The sequence below is a fragment of the Leptonotus elevatus genome, chromosome 10 (genome assembly GCF_054856555.1).
Source record: "Leptonotus elevatus isolate MCC_2025b chromosome 10, RoL_Lele_1.0, whole genome shotgun sequence".
In the NCBI taxonomy this organism is placed as follows: Eukaryota; Metazoa; Chordata; class Actinopteri; order Syngnathiformes; family Syngnathidae; genus Leptonotus; species Leptonotus elevatus.
Window position 1 is genome coordinate 20,944,555 of NC_141248.1, and position 18,216 is coordinate 20,962,770.

The 18,216-nt window shown below is 42.1% G+C and overlaps 2 protein-coding genes across 4 annotated transcripts; one reads left to right on the plus strand and one right to left on the minus strand.

Moving 5' to 3' along the window:
• Nucleotides 1–469: 469 nt before the first annotated feature.
• On the minus strand, nt 470–15,855 carry pacsin1b (protein kinase C and casein kinase substrate in neurons 1b). 3 transcript variants are annotated; one of them, XM_086087001.1, is made up of 10 exons: nt 15,565–15,855; nt 7,411–7,525; nt 5,054–5,210; nt 4,746–4,981; nt 4,452–4,607; nt 4,044–4,219; nt 3,853–3,973; nt 3,660–3,784; nt 2,556–2,752; nt 470–2,386 (listed from the first exon to the last, which is right to left on the minus strand). In XM_086087001.1, the coding sequence occupies exons 2-10, from the start codon at nt 7,468–7,470 to the stop codon at nt 2,277–2,279; spliced, it is 1,338 nt and encodes a 445-aa protein (XP_085943127.1). In that variant the 5' UTR covers nt 7,471–7,525; nt 15,565–15,855; the 3' UTR covers nt 470–2,276. The 3 variants fall into 3 exon arrangements, with proteins under 3 accessions (XP_085943127.1, XP_085943130.1, XP_085943129.1); XM_086087004.1 differs by lacking the exon at nt 15,565–15,855 and adding an exon at nt 11,844–11,874; XM_086087003.1 differs by lacking the exon at nt 15,565–15,855 and adding an exon at nt 9,655–9,874.
• A 56-nt stretch (nt 15,856–15,911) lies between these two features.
• Nucleotides 15,912–17,717, plus strand: rps10 (ribosomal protein S10). The gene is made up of 6 exons (XM_086087005.1): nt 15,912–16,016; nt 16,436–16,585; nt 16,694–16,868; nt 17,333–17,410; nt 17,503–17,558; nt 17,636–17,717. Exons 2-6 carry the CDS (start codon nt 16,436–16,438, stop codon nt 17,675–17,677), a joined length of 501 nt encoding a protein of 166 aa, XP_085943131.1. The 5' UTR covers nt 15,912–16,016; the 3' UTR covers nt 17,678–17,717.
• Nucleotides 17,718–18,216: the final 499 nt, after the last annotated feature.

Genomic DNA, 18,216 nt, shown 5'->3' on the forward strand with positions numbered 1-18,216 from the left:
GTGAAATAATGATGTGACATGCATAAATTAAAACACAAACAAAATCAAAACAGACTTGAATGAAATCAAACCATAATAAAATTACAATAAAAAGCAGCACAGAAATTAAAAAAATAAACCAGCATAAAATAAAAATATAAGAAATGAAATAAAGAGAATGAAATTAAAAATAAAATAAAAACAGAATTAAAAGCACTAAGAATAAAAACAAAAAGTAGAAAATACACTCCATCTAAAATAAAACAAAAAGTAAAAATGTAATACCATAAATCAGATAAAGTAGAACAAATGCCAATAAACAATAAATAAAATAAAATGTTAAAATATAAATATCCTTCTGGCAGCCATGCTACATTAAAACCTTCTTTCCACCATTTCCCAATAAAACATATATTGTAGTGTACACATACCCAACACAGAATGCATGCCCCAAAAAACCCTTTGAAAAGAATCTGCCCACTTGAAGAGCAACAGCTTAGAGTTTTATTCAGACCCCCAGCTTGCAAAATTATGCAGTGAGACATTTAGGGACCGGACCCAATCCCACAGTTTGGGAAACCCTGATCGACTGTTGAAGATGAAGATTTTCTGTCCAGGCAAGTCATCCATTTCACAGTTTCAATCTTGATTTCAGAATCCAAAGAGATGCACAAACAAATCGTCTCTTTAGCCACTCTCAAATGTAAGAGTTGGGATAAAATGTCATGAAAAGCAATAAAGGAATAGTCTAGTATTCTTGAGAAGACACACTGTTTATACCCTGAGCCAACATGGTCTATAACCTTTCAACTCTCGTTAAATGTGGCTATATAGCCAGCGAGAGCTTTCCCGCTTTTCTATGTTCCTACCATCAGCATGCTAGGTGGCTACATGTTAGCATTACAAACTTCACTTATTGAAAACAAAAATCCAGAGATGTTTAACACATCTGGTATGAGATTTGGGGGAAAAGTAAAAAATCTTTCTACCATTACCGTTACAATATTTCTCATGACAGCTGCATATGAGGGCAGGGCGGATATTTACTGGTTAGCTTAGTTTAGCATAAAGATAGAAAATTGGTCAATTTGCCTCGTTTCTGTGTTCTTGCCATTAAACCGTTGCTGTGGTTCAGAAGCGACAACTTTTGTCTGGTGTCATGCTAGATGACGACTAGGTCATCTAATTTGCAAACATGTTCAGGTCTACCAAAGGTTACCCACATCTGGTTAAATATTGGAATGGGTATAAACATACTACTTGTACATTTGTGCCACCGTTATATTTATACATTATTGTATACCGTTATTACAACAGTGAGTGGATCACAGGAAGGAAATATGTGACAACAATGGTGGCAATGTATACTGGTTAACTTAGCTTAGAAGCTATAGTAAGCTAGCTAGCTATAGAAAACATGTGAGGCTGAGTAAACTGCAAGCAATTTTCTCTTTCTTCTTGCCATCTATCCTTGTGGCACAAAATCAACACGTATGGCGTTAGATGTTGGAATGCATAAAAACAGAACATGTTTGTATATTTGTGCTGTGTTAACAAAAATCTCCTCTTGCACCGGACAATCTTACCTTAGAACAAAGATGGAAAATATGGTCAGCCATAGCTGAACACGTGGTGTTACATGTTGAAACGATAAAAAAAATAAAAATAAATAAAGTCAGTACTTTTGCATACTTCCATGATCACAAACCTATTCTCGACAATTTCTAGTGCCTGGTTATCTTATCTTAGCACTAAGATGGGAAACACAGGCTAATGGGCGACAACCCCTTTGTCACAACACTAGGTGGCATTATGAATGTTGTGAGTTTTCCAAACATTTCACGATCTGCCGAAGTTCACCACGTTGGCTGTTAAATGTCAGAAGTCACAAAGCAAAAAAAATCGAAACAAAATTTGTGAGTGTGAATGCTAACCTGTCTGTAGCGTGAACTCTCAAACTGGACTATTCCTTTAAGGCTAAGTATGTCAAGATCTCACAATGACAGAGAACTCATGAGGCATGAATACTGTACAAGCATCCAGATGGTAGAAAAAAAAAAAAAACAACATAAATATATATACAGTACATGGAATGCACAATGCATAGCTCGTTCTTGCTAATCCAGGCACCGCTTTGAAGACCGTATCATAAAAATGCAAAATCAGGAGTCAAATGACCCTCAATGGGGAAACCAAGTTCGGGTGCTCGAAAATCGCGGAGGTGGTCAATGTGCATCCACGCCTGGACAGTTAAGTCCAGTTAAGAGTTTGTCCCAGTGTCCGTGGCGGTGGGAGTGTTAGATCGGTTCTACGTAGTTGGCCGGGTAGAGACCCAGCTGACCGCTGTCCAGGCGACCTTTGCACCAGCCCTGCTCGTCCTCCTCCTCCAGCTTCGTCAGTTCATCACCTTTGTCGAGAACGTAAAAACAGTTTTACAACGGCAATGTAAAAAGCAATAACTATTCAGTGGTTACACGGGGTCGCTCGCTTGTGTAAAAATGCGGGTGACGTCCCCGCAGTAGCAACGCATTTCAATTATGAACCGAGGACACCCTGGGTCATCATGTGACACGCACCTGCTCGAAAACTGAGCTCGTCTTGCTCCTGTCCCTCATAGTCGTACAGTGCCCGCACTCTCACGCCACCAGTCGAGTCCTCGTCAAAGGGGTTGGCGCCGCCGTTGGTGTCGCTGGCTGAGTTTGGTGCCGTCTGGTCCTCGTCCGACCACTCATTGGAGGCCCTGTGCACCTGATTCTTTTCGTAGCTGCTCACGCTACAAGAACCAAAGAAAGACCAAAGAAGAAGAGACTTTTATTGTCCCGGAATCTCGGAATACGAGCCAGAAGACATGTTTTTACCAACTTTGGCATGGTAAATCGCTCTGATTTGTGCTTGTTGTGTGAACTGTACCAATTAATTCTGTCAGCCAATCAATCAATCAAACCTATGCCTAACATGCCGTATCATATCCAAAATCGCTGTTGGTACACCATCACGAAGGTCCCTGGTTCTGATCTGGCACACCGACAACCGTCAGTGCGAAGGAAATTCCAAGTGTGGTATAAGTCAGCTCCTCTGTCCCGAGTCCATGTCCTTAGGCAGGGCTACTGCATCTTCGACACAAATTAAAAATGGCGTCGATCTCTAATGCGACGAGCAATGCTACTGAGCCACCAACCCGCCCCGTGTACAGTAAATGTCCATTGACAGAAGCAAGTCGAGGCAGTTTTATTTCTCGGGCACATTTCGTATATACAAGGCAACTCAATGTGCTTTACACAAGCAAAGACACGACACATACAAGCATCAACAAACACAAGTTATTGACATTCAGAGGCATATCAGAGAAAACAAAAGGAGCTTACAAAAAAAAAAAGATACTCAAAAGAACATACATTGACAACATTAAAACACATGAACAGAAGACTTTAAAAAAACATTTAAGAGGAAAGTAAAGAAATTAGTAGTTTTCTAAAAAATAATTAAAAGAAAAAAACAAAGGATACTGATGACTTGATTCTAACAAGGAATCAACGGTTTTACAACAGTCCCGACATACAATGATTCAAGATTGTGTGATAGCTTGAAATGAACTATTTTGTGCAGGGACATAATTGTCATATAGTACAAGAAGGCACTCTCAGTCGCGTACCAGGACCCGCGGAACAAAACTTTCTTACCTGCCCTGGTCTCCAGCTTGGGCCTGGTCAACCGTCGCTGTCACATTAGTCAACGTGATGGAATCGCTGCCTTTCTTGGACTTTTCCTTCTTAGTGATGCTGTGGGTAAGCTCCGGATTGTACTCCTGCAAAATAAACAAGTGTAAAATGATTGGACGCTCGCTACTACCCGGTGGCGCGTGGATGCCGGCACCTCAAACTGTGGCCAGTTCATGTGCATGCCGGGGCCGTGGTTGTTGTTGAACCACTGGAGATCTTCTTGAGCACTGGCTGATGTGATGGCATGTTCAAGTTCCTGGTACACTGACGCATAACTGCAAAGAGAAGCAGGTTTCAGAGTGTGGTTTCTAAATAAAAGGTGGTCATATCTGACTTAGTCACGACCTTTGGTTCTCTGTGAGGTTCAGGTGGCGTTTGACGTCCAGCAGGACCTCTCTGAGGAAGCTCAGCCTCTTCTCTTCAAACTGCTGACTCTGGTCAAAGACCTGCTCCATGCTCTCCATGTACTGAGGCGTACACTTGTTCAGCTCATCCAGAGCTTTTTCGTACTTCTCCTTGGCCTGAAGATAAGACACAAATAAGGAATCGCGCCCTTCAACGGGGGTGAAGGTCGGCAGAGACCTGCCGAAGTTGGAGTCATAACAACGACTCGGAGGGCGAGAGAGGCGGGTGAGGGCGCGGTTGAGTCACACATTAACAACGTTGATAACAACCGTGCAGTTTTCGCTTTGAAGGAAATATCTTTTTGCGTCTTTCTTTCGGGAGATCAGAGAAGCTCCTGAACGTTCTCACCTTCTGTGAATCGAGTTTGCACTTGTCCACTTTCTCGTGGAGTTTCTTCAGTTGGTCAGCGGTCACTGAGGCGTCGCTCTTGCCGTTGGCCTCTCTGGTCGATGCAAGCTTCTCCTCTTTGCAGGCCACGTGGTATGACTTTTTGGCGGCCTCGAGCTGATGGCAAATGTGACAAAAAGAAATGTCTGTCAACTAGTTAATGGTATCCCGCATACAACAACCCATTAAAGTCCATTTGGCTTTTAGTCACAGTTGATATTCTAATACAGGAACATTCTCCTCAGGTTCCCTTACCTCCTTCAATTTTTTAGCCCAGGGCTTTTGGGCCTTCTTGAATCCCTCTTCTGCCTCTTTGGTTTCCTTGAAGCCTCCCATCATCTGCTTGTGGTACGAGTCTTTCTGCCAGTTCTTCACCTTCTCAAAGTCCTCGCTCATCAGGTTGTTCTTCACATCGTGGTGAAGATCGCTGACCTTCTCCGCCTCAGACATCAGCGACGTCCAAGCGCGTTCTACCGTACCGTACTGAGGACCTGGTGCAAGGGAATGGCAAGTTTTTACGTAATTGAAGAGTTCAATTTCATAGACCTTGAGACACCTCTGACCTTTGTCCACCAGCTGTCTCCATCTCTTGGACCACTCAGTCAGCTGCTGGGAGTAGGCTTTTTCGATCTTAGCTCGCTCCTGAATGCAATTCATGAGGTCATTGCAGAGCCTATGACCGTCGTCGATTCGCTTCACTGCACGTTTGTAGTTCCCCACCTTTCCAATGGAACAGAATATTCTACTAACTCGCATTGAACATTGTTGTAATACACCTGCAGGAAGTGAAAACGTGAATATTTGGAGGCAATTCCCCATTGCAGCTTAAGCAGTTTACAGTCTTCTGAGAAGTCTACCCACCCAACCATAGCACCAAACGTAATCTCTAAACCAAACCCTGTAACGCACAACGACAACCCCGCTATCAAAACCTAACCATATTGCCTAATGGTAACCCTTTTTCGCTAACCGTGACCCTAAATACAAACCTAAAACCTAAACCCAAAGAACATCCAATCTATACCACATAACAATAAACCTAACCATACCCCCTAAATATAACCACTAAGCCTAACTAACCTGTACTCCTAAACTTCACCCTACCCATACTCATTACTAGGGGTGTGCCAAAAAAATCGATTCTCATAAGAATTGCGATTCTTATTTAGTACGATTCAAAATCGACTTTAAATGCTCCAAAATCGATTTTATTTAAATTATTTTATACTGTCATCCCTTTGTTTGTGTGTGCCTTTATTGGGAGCGCTGTTCATATCGTACCCAATTTGGCCACTTAGGGGCAGTGTGGTTCCACGCGGTCTGACACACTGTTAAGTTGTAGCCACATTAGAGAGTAGAAGGGAAAAGTCACAATCAAGTTATTCCAATAAAAGTTGTTTGTGGAGACGTTCTTTTGAGTGATAAAAGTGCCGCGAGTTAGCGAGTCAGACTGGTGTAGATAGTTACGATTCCTTGAACATCTATAAATAGTAGCAAAAATAATTGTCAATCAAATCATTTTGAATCAAAAATCGCCCCTAATCGAAAATCTATTCTGAATCAAATCGCACACCCAAAAATCGGAATCGAAGATTCTCACCCCTACTCATTACCCTAATCATACCCGCTAAACATAAGCACTAAATCCAACTCTTATTCCGCCCCACAACCCTGCCCCCAATCATAAACCCTTACTCTGTGAAAAGTCCTCTCAAGTTTCGCTGCACCAAACCCATCGAACCCTTTGTGTGCAATCGGGCACCGTCATCCCAAAAATACAGAATAGGGTCTTCCACAAAACCTTTCCCACAGTTGGTAGCATTTAAATGTAAAAAAAATGTCAAGAGTAAAAGAACGGGGAGCAAGGAGTACTGATTATTTTAATGTACTGACTAAGGTTTATCTTAAGCACAAATCAGTTGTAGGCGCTCTGAAAGAATAAACTGAATAGGTTTTGGCCTTTGGAAGGCCCACGGTAATAATTGGGGGCAAAATTGTGCTAAAGCCACAATAACAAGTTTGGCATACAAACGAGATGACGTTCCAGTTCAAAATAAGTGAACTTCAGCTCATGAAATGTATTTGAATGTTGAGCGACGCCACGCCCCTGCTTTTAGTGAACTGGACGAGTGCTTGCATCACACCCGCAGATGTTCCGTCGGCATGGCAGAGCAGCTGAGTCAGCAGCACTGCAGCGCCGCGATGCAGTGAGCCGCGGTGATGTAGCGACGGCAGGCTGGAAGACGACACCTTTGCTGCTCCAGCGAAACGCACAACGGAATGATGCGCTGATGACACAATGCTGCGGCGTGGGAGCGCGCACACACATGTCGTTTCTCCTCAATTAACGAAAGGGCTGCATTTGGAGCATTTCCTGATCTTCTTCTTCTTGTCAGAGACGTGAGATTTCTGTCATCCCCGTTTTGCTGGAATGCAGCAAAACCACTAAACTACCGTTTGGCATCGTTGTTGCTCAACAGTGTTGAGCTCTCATATATAATGAATGACCGCCGGGAACTCCAGTTACTTGCGCCCCGCTTGTGCTCGGAAACCCGAGTTGGTGATGTCATGTCATCTTGAGCGCACGCAATGTTGTTGCCTTTTGGGGTACACTCGCTCGATGCTGGGCGTCGAGTAAGCTTTTGCATCTTTGACTTTTGAAGGGAACATTTTTGGATCGAGAAAAGTCGCCATTTGCGCCAAATTTGAACCTTTTCCCCCACTTCCAACGAAAGTCAGCAATGGCCTAATGCATCACGTGGTTTCTGAAAGATGACTAGATATACATGGGATGATAAATAAACATTGTATATTAATCCTCAATTGAGGCCGATACAACGAGAGTTCTTTCGACGCGCCGCGGTCCTTCCTCTTTTTGACGTCTTATCACCAAAAGACTTTCATTTTCCGCCGTTCTCACCTCCCAGAAACTGTCGGTGTTCTCCTCCAGGCTGGCCGACTCGTCGAAGGCGCCAGACATGGTGGCGGTCGGGGGGGGGCGGAGCGATGGCGTCTCGGTTAGCTTCTGTCACGCGCTGCGAGGGCGAGATGAAAACGCAAATGAAGAATCCTGCATCGTAAGAAGATTCTCTCTCGTATCGCATTGCATATTTTAATCCTTAGGATTGCGTACTTAGTAATATTACTTATGCAACCTTATGTTTATTTATCTAGCTTTACTTTTCAGGTTTCGTTTGGTCTCATCTTGAAACTGTGCACAATCAATCATGCATAAGATGATAACAGTACAAAGTCTGAATTTAAAAGTCAAACACTATCAAGGAAACAAGCCGATTCTGAATCCTGCAATGCTTTCCGTACGCTTCTACTCCCCTTCGGCCGAGATCAATATATGGAAAGTCTGGCTATTAATCTTCTCTGGAATCGACCCGGTGACATTTCCTTGGGGACGAGAGGAGCCTAAACTTGCAGAGTCACTGTGTCGCCAACAAAACGCAAAGCCTGTTGTTGCCAATTAATTCGAATGAAGAGTTAACGAGATCCAGTTCAATGTTGTCCAGGCCAATTAGCTGACAGGACTCTCTGTGCTCATTTCCATCCATGTACCTTATTAGACATACTAGATATTACTGTAAATATTTCTTTAGGGCGCATATTGAGGTGCCATTAGCTTAGCATAATGACAGAAAGCAACATTCCACACACGTGCAAATAATAGATTGATGGACAAAGTCAACAGTCTGACGTTCTCCGAGAACTACGTAACCTCCCATCAAACAAAAAAGCTCAAAGACGAGTGGTATTGTTTTGACCTCCATTAATTGCTTGCTTTGTGCGGTTGGTAGTTAGCAGTATTACGCAAAAAAATACCATGTGCAAATCAGTCAAACATTAGTTTCTCTCGTTTAGGTCTTTTCGTTCTAAAAATATTGAAAGTTAATTGAAGACTCTAAATTGTCCTTGGTAGTGAATTTGAGTGTGAATGTTTTCTTGTTTTTTTTGTCTACGTAGGTTCGCTATATGTGCCCTGCAATCGGCTGGTGTGTCCATTTAGGGCAGGGTTCCCCAATTCCGGTCCTTAGATATTTCCGCCTACCAACACACCTGATACTAAAGATCAGGATCAGGTATGCTGATGAGCTGATTTTACACTCTAAAAACAGTTGGGTCAAAAGTAACCCAATTATGAATCCACTTTATGGGTCAATTTGATCCAACTTCCTGGGTTGTTTTATACAAATTGACCTTTTTTTTTTTTTTTTACCCAAGTAAAGGATCTAACCAATATTGGAGTTGTTTTACACAAAAAGCCCAATTTCTTGATTCAAAGTTGGGTCAAATTGACCCAAGTAGAGGATTGGTCCATTTTTGACCCATAGTTGGGTTATTTTTAACCCAACTGTTTTTAGAGTGTATGAATCAGGTGTGCTAGTGGGCGGAAACATCTAAGACCTGCAGGAATCCGGCCCTCGGGTGTACTCCACCTCTCGCCCAAAGTCAGCTGAGACGGGCTCCAGAAAACCTGCGATGCTAATGAGGAGAAGCTGTACAGAAAATGGATGGATAACAAGTGAGGGGAAAATAATGTTGAGGTTCACAGCCCAAGTCTTTAAGACGAAAAAAAAAAGAAAACAGTCTAGCTCTCATTTATAGAGAAAAACATTGCAGATGAGGAACATTTCGAGGAACGTGCGACAGATGCAAAACAATAGAAACAGGATGATGTGTTTTGATAGGAGACCAGTGGGTTGGGGGACGGGGGGGGGGTGGGGCGGTAGCGGCGTGGGTATTTGGGTCAACCATCATGACTCTTTTGACAATGAAGGTGGCAAGCGAGAGAGGTCACTGAAACGTGAGAGAGAAATAGAGGATTTCCCCCCAAATCTAAAATCCACTCCATTGAGAATTTGCGGTCCGAACCCATTCAATGTCTTTGGGTGACGAGACACAGTGTTTATTTATCACGCTTGTTTAATCCATTCACCTCACACCGAGCGGAGCTTTTGTTTTTGCAGAGCTCGTTCCACTTTTAAACCAACGCCGCCGAGCTGATAACGCAAACAACGAAGGCGATGCCGCTCGTCTCTTAGCGAGGGACAGAGTTCCGAGAAAGAACCGCAACTTCCGATACGGTGAGCTACAGAGGCATCGACTCAACAAGACAAAGACCGGCACAGCCCCCCCTGCCTGAACAAAAGCTTACCCCCAGTCCTCCATTAGCGGCGGCCCCCGGCTGCAGCTAGGAGAGAAAGAAGACACGTGGTCTCGGGCAACAACCGCCTTCACTTCGGAGCAACAAGAGCATCAGCGAGGAAAGGAACCGGAATCAACCCGGAGCGCTAAACCAGTGTGTGTTTGTGTGTCTCAGCGCGAGAGCGATAATCCTGTGGCGTTTAGCTCGAGTGGTTCTGACAGAGCGCTGAGCCAGAGGGGGGCACAGGAGGAGAAATGAGACGGTTGCGGGGGGGTTGGTCGTCGGTGGGTGTGTTGCTGTCTGGGCGTAAGGCTGGTTACGCCTCTCAGCTCCTCAGGTTTTGTTTTGGTTTGAAGACTCCCTTTTTAATGATGGATTTACATTGGACAGTTTAAGCTAGCCGTCCTCAACCTTTATAGCGCTAAGGACCATTTTCCACATGAACTCATTCACTGCCATTGACGGTTATAGACGTCAAATATTCATTTGAACTATTTCTGTTTAACATTTTTTTCCCACTTAGAGTATTAAAACCTAGATTTTTTTTTGTACATTTAGAACAGATATGAAATGTTTGATTAATCGTGAGTTAACTCGTGAAGTCATGCAAATAATTCCGATTAAAAAAATATATATCGCCTGACGCTCCTAATTTCTAATAATCTTTTTTTTTAATCACGTGAGCCTTTTTTTTTTTGTAATTAATCGCATGACTTCAATAGTTAACTAACGATTCATCATACATTTTATATTTCTGTTCTAAATGTATTTTTTTCCATTTTAGGTTTTCATACTCATGTTAACAAAAGTGGAAAAAATATTTAATTAATAGAAATAGTTCAAATGACTTTTTGACGTGAATAGCCATCAATGGCAGTGAATGAGTTAAGCAATATTTTGATGGACCGATATGGAAACAAACAAAAAAATATTTACATTGAAAGTAGCTTTCGGTCCTATCTTGGGTATAATAGTCCAGTAAAGTAGTATGTAATTTTGTTTTGGTTCACAAATCCCAATTCAAAAAAATTTGAATTTGGAAACTGAAGCATGGTTTTCATTGCTTTTTTGGGCAGTTTTGAAGGATTAATTTGCATATTTTAAGTGGGTCTTCTCATATTGTCTCGAAAATACAGCTTTCATTTATTTTGTCTTAGCATTAGGCCCATTTCTGAAGAGGCTCTTTAAAGGCATTTGTTTTCTTCCTCATTTTTGCTAGCTTACTGGCTTACTCACCCCCCCCCCCACACTTTTTTTTATTATTATTATTTTTTTTACAGCCACATCACATTACAGAGACCAGAGGTGGCAAATCCAGGTCCAGAAAGTAAAAGCCCTGCCACAGTTTGGCTTTAGCCCCTGATGCTAACTAGCTAGCAGGTAAACGAGCACCATAGGAACTAACTAGAACCTGGGGCTAAAGCCAAACTGTGGCAGGGATTTTACTTTCTGGACCTGGATTTGCCACCTCTGACAGACACAACGTGGCAAATGTAACTAGCATTACATTGGAATTGAGTTCTTGGATCTGCATTGCAAATCCAGCCTTTAGCTAAAACCAACACCTACCAGGACGACAAAGAACATAATAACGCTGTTTTTGGAGCGTACGAACAGCATGAAAAACCTTGGCGGAGGTCTTGTGAAGCTCGAGGCGAGTGTTTGAGCAGCTGATTACAAAGAGGGCGGAGGCGATCGTCGCGGAGATACGAAGCGCGCAGAGAGATATACGGCGGTCATAAAAAGTCGAAGCGAGTCAGCCGTCACACTAATGATATCTCGGGTCGAAAATTGATCGATAGTAGGGCGACTTCTCACGAGATTCAAACCATGGATACAAATACTTGCTGAAAGATCACATTTTAATTTGAAATGTATGCTGTCATGATGAACATTATAGAATTACTACCAATAATGTACTATTTCTGATGAGAATTTCGAGCCATTGGACTCATTTGTTGCCATTCAATTATTCATTAGGGTCCGAGCAAGAGGCAGAGCGAAGGCCATCTTGGGAATCGCCTTTTAAGTGAGACGAGTGCTTACCCTGGTATGTATCTTAGAGATCATAACATATACAACAAAGTCTGTGACCCAAGATTCAAACCTAATACCTCAGAACGGCCAAAATCAGCTATGCTAAGCACACTGCAGCAAGTACCATAATACGCAAAATAAGATCAGAACAGATACAAAACCTGAAGTATTCCTGACCACCTTGAGGAGAACACCGCTGCTGCTCACCTCCACTGCGCTGCTATGAAGCACGCCTTCAACACACACACACGCACGCACACACACACGCACGCACGCAGGGTGAACTTTGCTATTTCCTTGCAAAGACGCATCAGGCCATCAATAATTAGCAAAGGAGGATTCACAGGGAAAGGGAGGAAGAAGAACACGGAGGAGAGACGAGGGGTGACGGGGTGAGGCGGCACCGAGTCACCATCGGGTCGGCTGCCAATCAAAAGGGGGGAGACCTGGGTTCAAACACCACTTGGGTAACTCTTTAGTACAAATGCAATATTGAAAACTAATTATTGTCAAATTATTTCACATCCATTTCTTTTGATGTTAATTTGTCATTATTAACTCATTCACTGCCATTGACGGCTATAAACGTCAAAAATTCATTTGAACTATTTTTATTAGTTAAACATTTTAATCCTCTTTTGTTAACAAGAGTATGAAAACCTAGATTTTTTTAATTGTACATTTATAACAGATATAAAATTTGTGATTAATCGTGAGTTAACTAGTGAAGTCATGCGATTAATTACGATTAAATATTTTAAATCGCCTGACGCCCCAAATTTTTTATTATCTTTTTTTTATTTATTCACTACTATTGACGTCTATAAACGTGCAAAATTCATTTGAACTATTTCTATTAGTTCAACATTTTATTCCACTTTTGTTAACAAGAGTATGAAAACCTCAAATTTTTTATTCTACATTTAGAACAGACATAAAATGTGTGATTAATCGTGAGTTAACTAGTGAAGTCATGAGATTAATTACGATTTAAAAATGTAATCGCCTCTCACCCCCAATTTTGAATAATCTTTTTTTAAATGAATTTATGGCAGTGAATGAGTTCAGTTTTTAATCCATTCTATATTCAAAATTCAAGTTCAACGCAAGCTTTCAGTACATACTGACACTACAATTATAAACAATGTCACAGATTCTTCTACGGCAGTAATGGAACAGTGGTTTGAGCAATTGCCTGCCACGCCGCAAGATCTCGGTTCAAACCCCACTTGCACAACTCTTCAGCGAGTGCAGCTGAGCTCTGAACAGGAGGCGATGGTTGAAATCCCACCTTTGACAGAAAGCAGTTGAGGTGTTATTTTTTTATTCATTTATCTTTCAACTACAATTAATACTTTGCGATTTTCACATAATTTATCTTTCAATTCAATGGCACTTCAAAATTGTGCCTTGTATTATTTTTGATAGAATAACTGAAAATATCTACATCTAGAGCGTGGTATATCGTTATTGTGATATAAAAAGGCTTGTATCGCAATAGAACTCTAGATGGATGGAATAATGAGATTCTACTTCAAATGTGTTTTACTGTTCAAATGAAAGACTTCTTCTACACCAAACAGGACTTTATGAACACAAAAGGGCCTTCCTTAAACTGTTCCCACGAAGGTCGATACCTACAATTGTCCTAACCCCTGATGAATTTGTTCATTGATTGAGAGTGACGTCTCGCAGGCACACACACACTCACGGACAGATGTTTTGGCCATCTGCCTATCATCTAATCAGATTTCTTCCCCGACCCGAGGTGGGTGGGCTCGCGCCATCTGAGCTCCGTGTTCCCTCCCACCATTGTGCCAGCTAATTTATGACATCACAAATTAGAGCAGAGAACGGCTTCGGGTCGAGGGTTATCTCTTGGATATTGATAGGCAATTTTAAAAATGGACTCTGGTTTGCTTTTGTCAGGGTGGAATGAGCTGATGGCCACAGCTTGGACAGCGCATCCAAATAAAAAAAAAAAGACTTCAGTTTAAAAACCTGTAACACGTTGTAAGCAGGGTACACGCGTAACAATAATCAGGTGGATTTTGAGCATTTTCGACCTCTTCTGATCAAAGTTCACAGAAGCCCAGCTGTTATCCTGTCTGATTATTTTGTGGTGTGTTAAATTGTTTTTTTCCTCTACGATCCTGAATGACATGATTTGAACCAATCGATTTTGACATCGGTCCCAGGATTCATATCAAAGATTGCAACGTATCACGTGAAAATGGCCCCAACCATTTCTGCAAAAGCAAACATTCCACGCCAACAATAATCAATTACGTTCATGAATTGTCACCATGGCAACACCAAGCTTTCCTTTTTTTTCCCCGGTGAAGTTCTTGCTCCAATTTGAATGAAATATCATTGTGAATGACAATTAGGTTTAAAAGATAGCAGCCATCTTTAGCTATGATTACAGCGAAGGAACACTTCAGCTCAAACAGAAGCTGGCATGAAATCAATGGAGCTTATGAATCATTGAATACGAGTTATATTTTAAGTGTACTCAAGGATGGCTGAAGCCTTTCAGTATTGGACAACATCGAAGCACATCCACTTAAGCATAATGATGACATGACATGCCATCAAGGCCATATTGGATTAATTATAAATCCACCCATGCTATTATGTCAAAGCCAAAAGGTAAGGAAAGCTGCGTTGAATTGTTGTTGTTGTTGGGATGCCCCAATTAGTTCCCCATAAATAAAGACATGTACGTATCAGAATTGTCAGAATTCAGTGTAAACCTGTAGCCAAATGTCTGTAGACACTTTGGAGGTCATAAACTCGAGAGGCAGGTGGAGAAGTGAGAGGCAGATGTTGACACGATGACCTCGGGAGACAGAATGGGAAGATCGTGCCCCTCGGGAATAACGAGAAGGCGACTTGGGGGTTGACTCTCATTAATTACGTCAATAGCCTCGTCTGTCTGTTCATGTAATTGAATAACCTGACATTCGAGTCTTTCAATTAGATATTTGTCCTAAAAATAAGCCTTAAAAAATACATTAGCAAGAAGAAAACCGTTGTTTTTCCTGCACCAATGAATACGACAAAAATAAATCACAAATCATGCAACTACTGTATGTATCTTTTCATTTGTAAGAAAGCAATAAAGCACATTTAGTAAGTCAAAATGGATGCCAAACGCCTCACAATAAAAGTGGTGAAACCACGTGATTATTCCGAACCAATCAGCAAAGACAGGTAATCAATACCTGTCTTGACTGAAAATGTTGCACAAAATAATGAAAGAAAGAAAAAACTAACATTATATATATATATATATATATATATATATATATATATATATATATATATATATATATATATATATGAAACGTTCAATGTAAAAGTGAACTGCTTGATCTTCCTAAAACATTGCGTGAGGTAGGCCCGTGCTGCTGAGGCACTTCAGAACCGCGGACAGAGCCCACCCGGGAGGTATAACGTGGAGGTCAGATGCAATCGCGCACTTCTATGAATTCTTTACCATTCATTGTCTTACGTGAATCCACAATGAATCACTTGAAATTGGATGAAACTCGTGACACAGCAGCCGCAGGAGCAGAATATCGGTGGCTCAAATGACACCGCCCACACTTAAAAGCTATTCTAGTTCATAATGTCTTACAACACTGTTATATGAACACCCCTATGTATTCCCTTCTCTTTGTTTCTTTCTTTTCTTGTTTGTTTTCTGATTAAACACCCTTCCTACTGCACCCTTGGGCTTCCATCTCACCGACGCCGCCGCGCAATGAAAATAATTCCAATTAAGTTGCGTTTTAATCGCAGTTAATGCGCACGTAAACTGATAGCGAGATAACAGCTAATGGATAATCACATGCATGATTTGAAAAGATAACATACCGACGAGAACGATCCACTTGCTCGCTTCAGTCCTGTAAGATGCGCAGCATCATCAAACGCAGGAGATGGAGACGTCGCTATGGATGGCTTCAAGCTCGAGAGAACGGAGCGCATTACCGGAAGCTCTTAGTCCGCTTCAAAATAAAGGCCACCGACCAAACACCCGGGAGGCTGGGAGGAAATGAAGTACGTCTTTCTTTATGCTATCTTTTTCATATACAGTAAACCACATTTCCATAAATCATCAGTTTTACGCTGAATGGACGCTTCATGATGAAGACAGTGCACCGTTTCAAATAAACAAAACATAATTACATAATTATGTTGCAGTTCTCTTCCACGGCGAAAGAGGGCGACATACGGAAAGAGGCTCCTACTCCGAGCGAGCGAATAAACCCTCCCCTCCTACGACGCCCGTTCCTTCCGGCTCCTGTCTACTATCAAGTGGAAAGGTAAATATGTTACCGGTGTCCAAATCTAAATATATCTCGAACATCGCGAGTGTTAATAAAAATCCACTGAGAACATCCAACTCCCTCACTCCTTTGGATTGAAATAATCGATGTATTTCGAATGTGACTGTTATGAATCAGCTAATATGAGGACAATAAGATGAGCCAGTCTACAGTGTTGACCGATGGCTGCCATTTTCATGGCTGAAGCGGGCTGCCTATGGTTATGTCAGTGTGTCTAGCGTATGCAAAATGTGAAAAACAAATGACAGCCTCTGTTATTACGTTGGGGCCAATGCTAATTGTTTTGGCTGCCGAGAATAACACACGCTACACAACGACATAACCGGGAGCCGGGTGGGCTAGCGAGTTAGCATGCTAACGGCGCTTTGCCTCTTCTTTTTTTTTTTTATGAGCAGATGCTGATGCCCAAGAAGAATCGCATTGCTATCTACGAGCTCCTCTTCAAGGAGGGAGTCATGGTGGCCAAAAAGGACGTCCACCTGCCCAAGCATCCAGAGCTTGCCGACAAGAACGTGCCCAACCTTCATGTGATGAAAGCGATGCAGGTGAGCGTGTGGGATACGACCCTCTGAATATACACACGTTAAATATCTCCCACCCGCCCTTCCTATATTAGGTTTAACATGCTTGTTTTTTTTTTTTTACCTGCACAGTCCCTGAAGTCGTGCGGCTACGTCAAGGAGCAATTTGCCTGGCGCCACTTCTACTGGTACCTCACCAACGAGGGGATCCAATACCTACGGGACTTCCTTCACCTGCCCTCCGAGATCGTGCCCGCCACGCTGCGTCGCCAGACCCGCCCTGAGACCGCCAGGCCCAGGCCCAAGGGTGAGCATGATGAATTGAACACAAAATCAGATATCCTTTCATTTCAGTTGGGAACGTGTTGAAACCTATGAGAAGCACAAAGCGTTGGGAGTGAAATTCGAATATTGAGACATGAATATTTTAGTCTCAGTCGAGATGTGTCACATCAACATACTTCCTTAACATTAATTACTACTTGATATTTAGCTAAGACTTTGGTGCATGCCTAAGTATAGAAGTAAGTATACATCCATGATGCAAAACAGCGTGACACTGTTGCGACTAAAAATGGTCGAAAAGCAAATTGTGCATGTAAGCCGAGGTTCCATTGTTTACAGTATTTCTAATTAGTTATACAGTACATTAATAAAAATCACATTTAGTTCAAACTACTTACCATGGGAGGGGGAACCTGAAGAAATCGTTGCTGCAAACAGAAGGTTGGCCGTTGTTCTGGGGAAGCTAAACCTTGTAAATTGTTGCAGGAACAGAAGGCGACAGGCCTGCCCGCCTTAACCGTGGAGAGTCTGACAGAGATGCGTACAGACGATCTGCTGCACCACGTATGTATTGGCCGTCTTTTAAAGTCGCGTCGATCCATTAGTCGTTCGAAAGTAGTCATTTCTCCATGGCTGACTGAATTCTAATCTTTCAGCCGGTGCTGACAAGAAAGCAGAGGCTGGTGCCGGAGCTGCCACAGAGTTCCAATTTGTAAGTACTGACGCAGGTTTCAATAATAGTATTTAACCAATTTTTTTATATTGATAACTTTTTTTTTCTCTTTTCAGAGGGGCGGCTTTGGACGCGGCCGAGGACAGCCACCTCAGTAAATTTTTACTTTCTGTACAATAAAGAAAAATCAAAAGTCAAGCCCCTAAGTGTTGTATTTGTAAGCAGAATGTTGAAATGAATAAACAACAAAGGGGTGCCAAAGTCATTTCGTTTTAAGGGCCACATTCATTTCAATTTGATTTCAAGCGAGCCGGACCAGTACGTTTATGACCTAGAACCGTGGTGGGCAAACTTGGTCCTCGGCGGCTGGAGTCCAACAGGTTTTGAATGTTTCTCTGCTCCAACGCAGCTGATTCCAATCAACAGGGTCGTTATCATGCTTATGCGGAGCTTGCTGATGAGCGGATCATATCAGCTGCGTTGAAGGGAAACATTCAAAACCTGCTGGACTTCGGCCCTTGAGTGCCCACCCCTTGGCCTAGAATATGTGATTAAAATTATTTTTTTGCTTTGATGCAAACAATTACGAGTAAATTCTGAAAATATTCACATTTATTAACCAGCAAAGCACGTGTGAAATATGACATTTCTTAAATTAGTAACTTATGACAATGATTCCGTTTAACATCACAAATGT